Consider the following 11261-nt stretch of genomic DNA (forward strand, 5'->3'; position numbering starts at 1 on the left):
TTAAGAAAAGGATTTGAGTTTATGTAGCTTTATATTTTTCCCAGCTAACCTCACATTTAACGCAGATCCTTTTATATGCAGGAAGCAGTGGGATTTAAACAGATCATAGAAGAAAGAAAGTGCAGGTGTTTCCATTCGTTCCTGGATTCCTCCCTTGAAACTGATATTACCTATTTTATAGGTAGTACAAATGACTCTGCGGAGACTGAACTTCTCTGGCTTGAATTTGGTGACGAAGAGGGCATCTTAAATAGCATTCCTTCTTGGATTCCTCTCCAAAAGTTGCGCTATTTAGCTGTTTCGAACGTGGAAGAATTGTGGAGCACTTTTCAGCAACAGATGCAGACCAATAAGCAGGTATTTCATTATTCTTTGCTGGAAACTAAGTCTCCCTTCACGGTAGAGAATACATTTAAGAATACTACTTTGGTGAAGATTGTTCACTACTTACAACTAATTGATTTTGTAGAACTATGCCAGGCTAGTTTCGAGTTGAGAATACTGGTAATTTCAGGATCTCCCTGGTTGCAAAATATTCCAGATTTAATAGAAAAGTTCAATCATTTGGAAGAATTACATATAGTAGATTCCTTGGAGAAGACTGATATAACTTCCCTCCTACAGTCACTTCAACAACTCAGTAATCTTAGATTATTAGAGCTGTATGGGTGTGACATCTGTTCAAGTGTGGTTTTGAATTTGAGCAATGATAGTGATTCAAATAATTTTGAGGCTTCTACAAACAGCTGCATTAGTAGCCTTGAAACCATAGAACTTAGCAATCTTTGTAATGTATCCAAGTTGGTAATTAGTGGAGATATGTGTCCCAGACTTCGATCATTGAAAGTAACTTGGATGAAAAATCTCAAAGAAATGAACTTAAGGCAGCTAGAGAGGCTTAATACTCTTCATTTGTGGCAATGTCCCGAATTGGAAGTAGTATCAGGGCTTCAAGGCAGCTGTAAACGGACGAAATCGTTGAAAAGCCTCCAACGTCAAGACTGTCTGGAGCATATCGATATTGGTCAATGTCATCAGCTGGAGAGAATAGAAGGTCTCGAAGAAGTCAGAGGATTGAAAAGTTTGTTCATTCAAGTGCCTCAATATGGAGATCCAAGTGTGTGGAATCTCTCTGGCCGACTGAGGGTAGGACTTACTTTCTCCCAATGCAATATTGTGAAAGTGAATTCTGTGGTATTTTTTTGGGGGGTGTGGGAAAAAATCGATTCACTATGTTTTAAGTTGTATTTTAAAAATCTAATTGTTTTGCGTTTTTAATATTACTAGGAGTCACTTTATACTGATACTGCACATGTTTCAGAGCCTCCCATCAGAGTACGCCTTTTTAATAGGGAAGGCAGTAGCTAAAGCGAAATGGAATTTGAATGTAAGCTTGTTTTCTGAAGTAATCGACGCCCAAACAGTTGCTGAGGTAAAGAGAGGAGAGTATGTGGTGGAAATGACAAGCTCAACGAGTGCAATCACTATATATGTTTTGCTTATAACGTCATCGAACTTTACTAGACTCAAGCATAAAAGTACCACTCATTTTTTTCTAAATATTGGAGATTGCATGGTTACTGGTTTACTCACGGCGCATGATAGTATTGTCACCCTAAATGATGCCAATATAAAGAAGGGGTTTATGGTCACCTTCAATAAAATTGAAGGAGGGAAAGCCATAAATGCATTGCAAATAATTTTTGACAGATTATTCAGAGATAGTATGGTACCAAAGTTGGCCGCTTATGATGTGGTAAAGCGTAAGCGAAAGTGAAATTATTGAGGGATTTTAATTATTTTGGTTGTTAACTTTGTGTGCTGAAAAGCTTCACTAGTCCTTGTCTTATCAAATTCTTTGATGTATGGAAGTCAATATTAACAATGAAGCCTAATAATGCTGATTTAAATTTTTTCAATTGAGGGTAGTTTACACTTTTTGTGTTTTTTATTCAATTCATTGAATCTGCAAGATGTAAAGAAAACCATTTTTTTTTCTTAAAGAATATATTAATTTAGATTGATTAATTAAAGAGAATTGAAAATTGAAATTTGTTATTTTAGAGAAGTGGATAGAAAGATAAAGGTGCTTAGTTTTATAGTTATTGAATACTTAAAAACTGGTTTAGATGTAGAATCTAATATATCTTAAGATTTGAAACAAATTATATCAAACAACCATTTTTCTTATAATTCATATTTTCTTTTGACTATGTAAGGTTAATTTTATGGGTTAGAGTCAAATTTACAACTAGACTTGATCTAGTTATTGACATAATTATACTCTAACTATAGTGAGATGAATCTTAACTTCTTTTCCTCTTTTTGATAACAAAAGGCTTGTGATGCTATCTTAGTATGTAATGAACTGGCTCTTCATAGTTTTTTGTAGTTATTTCAGAGAGTTGACAAAGATGGAAATGAGTGTTCTACTAGAGTTTCTTTCTTCTTTTTTCTTTTTTATTACCTTCATCTATCTTTTGTTAGTCTATGTCCTTGGTGTAGAAAATTTCTTATTCTTTTGTATTAATTGTAGCTCTTTTCAAAAAAAATTTATATGGCTTCAAATAGCTTCAATCATGTAGTTCATGCTAGTATTGATGGTTTGGCAACTTTGCAACATGGTTCCCTAAAAAAAAATCCTTGAAAATTTATCTAAAATGTATTACATGACATATGCATTCTAAAACTCTAGTGGATGTGGTTTTACCACATTTGAAAATTAGATACTGTATGTAACTAGCTAGCACATTTCACTCTTATAGGTTTTTTTCTTTTTTTTGGAGGGGGTGGGGGGAGGGAGAACTCCTTCCAACAGTACTCTTTAGGAATTAGTCAGCAAACATTGGGTTTCACAGGGGGTCTAGCTTTATATTGATTAAACCCTCACAATCTTAGAAGATATAAAACTCTATGTACATGTATAGCTTGAGTTTTGGGTACATGTAGAGCTTGAAAGGATAATTCTTAAATTTTAATGCTTGAAAGAATGAAACTCTATGTACATGTCTAGAATGACACAGATATCCAAATTGACAATCTTCATCACTCCCAACAAATTCTTTTATCGTTATCCGCCTAACACTTTGTTTAGGTGTCATTCTTTCAAGCATTAAAATTTAAGAATTATCCTCTAATTTTTATGTTAGTCAATTATTCTCCTAGGTCACCAAAGCTTCATGGCCTATAAAGGATAGTACCTCAAAATTTGAAGAAAAAGTAGAGTATGGTTTTATATCAAAAGGGAAACTATGCTATCTGATGGAACCCAAGTTAAATATTACCCATTTGCACATTCTTCTATTGATAAGGTATGTAGAACAACTATTTCAAATTCTTTTAAGATGGGAAAATAGGTTATCTCAGCCTTGAGTCAAGTAACCTCAAGAAAAAGGTTGTTTTAGGTATCACAACCAACATTGGCTCTCTCTTTGTAACCAAATATGCCTACTCACTCTCCCTTATTGCCATTAAATTTGTGATGATCTCACAATCCTACTAAGCATTTTTTAGGAGGGTGAATATGTTTATTAGAAATAAAGTAGTTCACCTTTCAATATTTAGTTGGGTTCTTTCTCCCTACTTTTTTTTGTAGAATTCCTTTCCCATGCTCATGGAGTAAAATAACAATGATATGTTCAATGCTCATCTATAAATTTATTCTCTTGGAATGTCTAAGGTCTCTTGAACTTCTATGGAAGTATTCTATGCAAGATACTCATTAGATATAGTCTAGTTTAGATGTGTTATATTTGTTAGAAGTGAAGTGTTCTAGTTTCATGCTTTGTGCTAAATGTTATGTTATGTGTCTTATCCATACTATGTTCTATACCAATCAAGACATTAGTCATGGAGGGCTAGCCACATTTCTTTCTTTGATGGTTTTTCCATGTTCTTGATCATAATTATTTTGTGCCATTAATCATGTAATCTAGATCCTCTTGAATGTTGATAATTATTCTTTTAACATCGTAGATATTTATGCTTACAATGAAGATATTGAGAGCTCTCTTCTTTTATGATTGATTGTTAAATTATTGCCAAATATAAGTTGGGCACTCATGTGTGCAGAGAGATTAATATATTTAATATGGCACATGATAAAGATGAAATATTACCATTTTTACTAGGCAATTAGTGAGAGAGAGAGGTGTAGTATTACATGAGCAATAAATTGGGCATTTTCAATCCCAATTTGGCAAATGACCACACCCAACTATTTTGGCATATATGATGTAACTTGTAGTTTGGTTATAATTTATTTTAAATGTCTCAATCACTTTCTCCTTTGTAAATGATACTTTTCTTCTTTTCTAGTTGTTTTTCTCCTTTTGTGAAGCATTTACTAGATGCCACATTTTCATATCAATTTATCACAAGGTTAAATATTAAAAGGCAAGTGGGGCCACATAAAAATGATAAGACCTAGAGTTAGAGTTTAAATATGTTGCTTTATAAATTCCTCAATGTTCACTAGCTCATGTCATGGAGATCTAAGATCTTGAAAGCAATCCCACTCATCTAACTAGTTGGATTTCTTGTTTAAATAGATCCATCTAATGTATCTATTGTTTTCCTTACATCTATGGATATCATTTAGTTATCTTTTAGAGTTGATAATATCAAGAAACCACCTTAGATCTCTATAAGGCCATAGAAATACTTAAAGCCTACCCCTTTTATCCTACTTTGTAGGTGAGGATAATGAAGCTTGGATAGTAGAAGAAAATTATAAATAACCATTCTACTAATTGTGCTTAAATGAAGAAAAGATTTTAATAGCTCAAATTGTATGATAGGGCCTCCAATTAGCGTTTTCAACCCCCATATCTATCGACACATTGCACAACTTCAATGAGATCATTGATGGTTAAAAAATGCTTTTAAAATTACTAGATATTCTTCAAGATTTTATTAAGAATTGTGAGAAATTTTTTAGTACCTTAAAAATTCTCCTAAGTGAGACAATGATATTTAAGAATTCCTTTAGCTTGTTCCTTGCTGATTTTCTTCCTCACAATTAGCATTTAATTACCAATTTCTCTCCATTACTAATCTCAAGGAGGTTGTGCACATCATGGATAATACTATATCTCTTAGGTGTGATGGTTTTCCTTATGAATTTACATGGATCTGTAGGATTATGTTATGGAGGACCTACATTAAGTAAAAAAAAAATATTTTCATTCCAAATATTTAGGGAAATTTATTAATAAAGACTCCTCCTTTTAATGAAGGAGTGTTTGTCACATTTTGTAGATTAAAAGGAACATAAGGAGGGATCTTACATTTATGAGTGGCTATATCCAAAAATGATTTGGGAAGTCTTGCCATGGGATAGAGGTGTCAACACCATCACTTTTATTTCTCATTCATGTTTATTCTCTTGGTCTTTCCCTTTGTCTTTATCATTTTCTTGTTCATCCTCTACTCCAATGTTTTTCAGTGGGTTGTCCCCACAAGTCTTCTCAAAAGTTTCCATTTCTTGGGTGGCTCTTCTCCATCTCCACTCCTTCCTAGTGCATTAGTTTGCTAGCTAGGGATCAATAATGTGGTAGATGAAGAAGACCCCACTCTAATAGGATTGGTTTGACCTACAATATTTTGTCCTCTAGTGTTGGTACACCTTGGAAACTTCTATTTTCTTCATAATCAACTGAAATTGATTTCTCTTCAATATACCATCAATTCTTGAATTAAGGTTTTTATGTTCCATAAAAATCTAGTCCATTGGAAATAGTACTTGCAAATTTGAATGTGATAAATATAGATGGGATTAATCAAATTATATTCATCATCTTTAACTCCATCAACATCCCACCCTAATTTGAATTTTATAATTTTATGTAGGGTCATTCCAATCAATTTTCTCTTCCTCACATCAAAGTCATGTGAGAAATCTATCAAATAATATTTCATATGTGGATAATAATACAATGACAAGCCAAGCTAAAAATTTTCCTTTACAAGATCTTTGTTGTCAAAAGTAAATCTCATATCAATGGTGAGCTAGAATATTTAAAAATGCTCCTCTCAACATCAAGGGCATCTGACTAATATTTACATGAATAGTATCCAAGTCCAAAAGGGAATTGGATTCATCCTTTCATCCTTCCTACACATCTCTTATTGACTTCTAAAACCTATCTACCTATCTTAGTCAAGATGAATTTATCTTGTGTATACTTGGTCAACTTTTGAGGTAGCCCACATCATAGCCTCCTATGTTGATGTAGGTAAATATTTTTAATTGTATTAAATAACTTCCATATTGGTTTATCAATTAAATAGTCTTAGGAGAAAGCATTTAGACCAAATATCAAGGTGAATACATCATTCACCCTCCTAAACTTGTGATAACTTTTCTCTAACTATAAATTAGGATAGTAATTATAAATTTGAATTTGTTCATCAAAAAATTCATCAGGCCTAAGTCTATACATGGTCTTGTGCATGCGAAGGCATTGAAAATATAGTAAGAAATATAAAAGAATTTATTAAAAGAGATGTTTGAATTTATATATTGAAGTCTATCATTGACTAAATTAGCCTAATATAAATATTGTTCTCTTTTATAAAAAAAAATGTATGAAGAAAAAAATACACTCTTTGAACTCATGGGCATTTATTTTAGCCTTCAAGCTATGCAATAGTATGATGATATATGCAATTTTACCTTTGAAATGAGATTTGTGTACACCTTTAGGTAGCTACAATTTTCCTTTCTTCAGCACTAGAAACCATTCCCTAGAAATTATGCTTTTTTAGTATCCGATCTTTTCAATGAATTACCCTCGTGACATCGTGAAATCAAAATCAGGATATATTATTAAAACAAACAAGATGAGAAACTCAGTTGAAAATTTATTTGATGTACTACTTTTGAATTTATTGATTGTGTGTTGTTTGACTTTAATGCATGATTAGATAATCCTTCATTAGACCCTCAAAACATGATTAAGAAGGTGAATTCTACTCAACTAAAAATGTTTTCAAAATTGAAATATATCATGATTATAACTTACAAATAAGAAATTGTGATATAAAAATAATTGACTATGACCACCGAGTGTTGCCACATAGACTAAACAGCCAAATTATTAATAATAACTTGTAACTAATCAAACTTATTAAAAAAATTATTTAACAAATAAAAGTAACATCAAACTAAAAGTGGAAAATAGCAAATCTATCAGACATTACAATACCAAGAAGGAAATAAAATCGACACCATTATCTTAATCCTATAAAACTTGGTGATTGAGGCCCCCTAATTAGACACATAGCTGGCAATGCAAGCTATTATACCGATTTGACTGGCCGGTCATGTCTGTTTGTTTCTCCTTGTTTCCGTCGAATAATTTACAGTCATGGGATTTTGTTCTGCCTCCTCAAACATTGTTTGATGTAGAAAATAAACATAAAAAACAAACATTATGGGAAACTCAGTGGAAAATTTGTTTGATGTCCTCCTTTTGAATTTATGTGGCATATTGTTGTACTCATATAACCAGAGTCAGGAGTCTTAGAGGAAGAATTTGCGAATGAAAATGGCATTCTGCTCTTATTCTGTCGTATGCGTGTGTGATTTCCAACGGACATTTCTTCATAAAAGCTATTATAGAAGGTGTTCAACGCTTACAGACAAAGAGATGGCTACTTCCAATGCGTTACGTTTCCACCCGTAATCCTCTTTGTAAAATACATTGTTTGTCTGCTTTTATCAGACGCATAAGAAGAAAAGTTTTGACATTTTGAAACCTTTCATCACTTACTCGTGATTAGTCAAAACACCAAAATATTGTTTAATTTGTTTTGGAAGATCCTATGCCCCTATAATGAAATTTTACGTTTCATTGAATTTTGTTTTGATCTCATGGCTTTCATATTAGTAGTCACTATCAAATCACATTAGTGGCTCCAGAGGTAATCATTTTTCTTATGGTTCATATTTCTAATCAATGTAATGAAATTTCTTAAGATTCTAATGTATCATTTTATGAAACTCATTTTTGTTTATTCATGTATGTAGATGTTAGAAATGATTACATCAAATTATCATATTGAATACTCGTGAGACCCACAACATAATTTTTGAATTTTTCTTTCAATTGGTACACCAATTATTTGTTGAAAACATGATATATTGTTGTGTGTTCATATGAAATTCTATAGAATATGTATATATAGAAATCTTCTACTAATTGATAATATTACATATCAGCTACAATGGATCTCTACCCTATGCTTTATAGACTTAGCATGCCTAGTAGATCATGTTATTGAAAGTAAACATTTCAAACTCTTATACTCAATAGATTTTGTCGAATCATCCAAGTTATTATAAATCCACCATTGACTAGTTCATTGCCATGACCTTTTATGGTGGGGCCACTTCAATGTAGGATTGTTGGAAAAGTGCTATTTCTTATATTTACAAAGTAAAATTTATTATTGGTCCATAATAATTAAATTGTATATGGAATACATAACTTTATTCTTGTTGTTCAAAATCCTTTAATGGTGGAACATATGAGATTGTTTCTAGAAGGAAAATTGATATCCTTAAAATTGTGTCTAAAAAGATGTTGTATTGAGATAGCTATTTTTAGGAGGGCAATCAAATGGTGACAATTGTTTAAATACGAAGGAACAATGGAAGGAATGGGTCCACAATTGCCACCTAAACAATCAAAACATACTATTTTGGATAAGCCGAAGAGGTTATTTAAACATTTTCTAAACCTAGAACATATTACATTTAGAAAGATATACTACTAAATTTGACAAACAAAAAAGAGGTGAGTAGAATCTTTCCTCTACCTAAAGGAACCCTGAATGTGAGAAGGGTCACTAAATCATCTCTCAAAAACTAGATGTTGAAAGTATTCATAGAAAGGAAGTCACTTTCCAAGTCTCTTAACAAGTCCAAATTGATAATTTAACAACTAAATAGAATTAATGATGGAGTTGTTAGAAACATAACCATGTTTTTCTTGGTTCTTCAAGGAATTCTCAACTCCCATGCTATTGCTATTTGTTAGTGAACAGATTTGTCCTTAAAAATTGAATATTCAAATTAACTCCTGATGCCCAGAACGAAGAACAAAAAGCACTAACAGTTAGATCAATTATCATGGGATTGATAATATTCCTCTGAATTTTATAGGGTACAGCTCCCTAGTCAGATGTTCAATAAATTAACTGGTTTTAAACCACACATTTGCTTTTAACTAGAAAGCAAATAAAGGCACTCACACCTACCCATAACCATGAAGTAAATGTGAAGAGGATTGAATACTAAATAAATTGAATTTAGGAAAAAGAAAACATAGTTCATATTCCCAACACCGATAGAAAATAACTAAAGATGTAGGAGCACATATCCTTCCCAAGAGGTAACTCAATCTGAAAACAAAATTCCAGAATTAATCACATCTACAGCTTGTCATGACAAGAATGGTACTGAAAAAATAATATTAATGAGACAAAGCTTAATAAAATCTGAAGACAACAATAAAGAATTCAAAGACTCCTGAATGCCTTCTCCATTCCTTCAAAATCAAAATGAGTTCCAAGACTCAAGTTTTGTACATTATAATTGTAGGCAAAGAAAACATGCCCCCTGCTATAATTAAAAACTTAGAAATTATTGCCCTTTCATGTAGCACACAGACTACTGGAAAAAGAACCCTATTTTCCCCTCTCTTTTGCATATTTATCCTTCTTTTCCTCTCAGTGAGACATTTTCAGTTCCAAAAACTGAATCCTGACCTATCATATGCTGACAACTGGATATAAATAACTGTCTTCATTCTTTCAACACTTTCTTGGCTTCAATGTAGTCTTTAGTCGTAATGTTTTCATCTGAAAACATTATAAATTAAAATACATAAGATTTTATGAATTAATTATGGGCTTCATCGTTACAAATATAAGTCATGCCTTTTTAATATTTGAAAACAAGAAACTTGGTTGTTGTTGGTCACTTTGGACATACCCGCACTCAGTCAACCATATCTTTTGAAGGAGACATAATTCGGTTAATCACTCTAGTGGAAACGTGTGCAACTTATCTGTGCATGACATATCAAAAAATGGGAAAACTCCAATAGTGGAATGAAAAGATAAGCCCCCTCGCAACATGATGGTTTTTCTGTCAAAAAAATCAGAAAATGTTCTTTGTTCTAGACTTGTATTTTGTTAAGTGTATCTTGCCTACCAGATTGAATTTCCATAATTCCTTTAATGAGAAATTGTAAAAATAGGTTTCATAAAACATATCTGAAATCCAGGTTGATCCAACAATTGAAGTGAGAGATATACCCCCTGCACAGAGACTGATTTTTCTATCTTGAAAAATTTGTATTTAAAGGCTGCATTGAAATTTATAAACATTCTTCGTGCTAACTCTTTCACAGTCCTCTAAGAAAAATAATCAATTGCTGCCTGAGTAAATGGTGAATCAATATTCATCTTCCAAACTTTTGTTGGTTGACCAAATTTGTCCACTGATTGCTTTGCCTCTCCATTTTGGTTGTGCATTGAACCTTTGAACTTCATTGAACATGTTGAACATCCCTAAACTGTTTGAACTTTTGGAACCTATTGAACTACTTTGAACCATTTTGAACCCGACTGAACTTATGAACCTGACTGAACTAAATGAACTCAATTGAACTTATGAACCTGATTGAACTGAATGAACCCAAATGAACTGAATGAACCTAATTGAACTGAATGAACCTGATTGAACTAGTTCAAGGGGGTTCAATGGTTCAGAGAATTTTAATGATGTTCTTTTTCACTTAACTAGAATTTAACATAGAACTTTAAAGGGAAAAAGTCTATGGAGACATGATACACAACTAGATTGGTTCGAGTTAAAAATTTTCAATTGGGTGGACCACAAGTGGACCAACACTATTATGTTATCTCATATGCTACTTGTGGCATTCATTTTTGGAAATACATTTAAAATAATATTTTAAGTTATTTTTTTTGTTTATCATGCATCCATTTCATGAGGGTGATCAATGTGTTTCTATTGAAGTTTAGATAGTTATGCAAGAATAAATAGTTTTTTGGTATGATAAAAAAAAAGGTATATTATCCCAACTTTATATTATCTACAAAATCAATACTTAACTATTAAAGGAGTCCAAAAATAAGAGAGAAGAGTGGACAAGTTATATAAAATAACACACACACGTGCATGTGTGTATGTATATGTATATGCATATGTATAGTTATAATTTTAA

At 32.1% G+C, this 11261-nt stretch overlaps 1 protein-coding gene across 1 annotated transcript; it reads left to right on the forward strand.

Annotated features, from left to right (window-relative positions):
- Positions 1–14: 14 nt before the first annotated feature.
- LOC131856308 (uncharacterized) lies at positions 15–1777 on the forward strand. The gene is made up of 3 exons (XM_059207922.1): positions 15–357; positions 481–1194; positions 1322–1777. Exons 1-3 carry the CDS (start codon positions 76–78, stop codon positions 1775–1777), a joined length of 1452 nt encoding a protein of 483 aa, XP_059063905.1. The 5' UTR covers positions 15–75.
- The last annotated feature ends 9484 nt before the right edge of the window (positions 1778–11261 follow it).

Source organism: Cryptomeria japonica, chromosome 7, assembly GCF_030272615.1.
Source record: "Cryptomeria japonica chromosome 7, Sugi_1.0, whole genome shotgun sequence".
Taxonomy (NCBI): Eukaryota; Viridiplantae; Streptophyta; class Pinopsida; order Cupressales; family Cupressaceae; genus Cryptomeria; species Cryptomeria japonica.

Coding starts and splice junctions, on each gene's coding strand:
- LOC131856308 (XM_059207922.1), top strand. CDS start 76: ATGCAGGAAGCAGTGGGATTTAAACAGATCATAGAAGAAAGAAAGTGC. Junction 358..480: donor AGATGCAGACCAATAAGCAG/GTATTTCATTAT, acceptor GAACTATGCCAG/GCTAGTTTCGAGTTGAGAAT. Junction 1,195..1,321: donor TTGTGAAAGTGAATTCTGTG/GTATTTTTTTGG, acceptor CACATGTTTCAG/AGCCTCCCATCAGAGTACGC.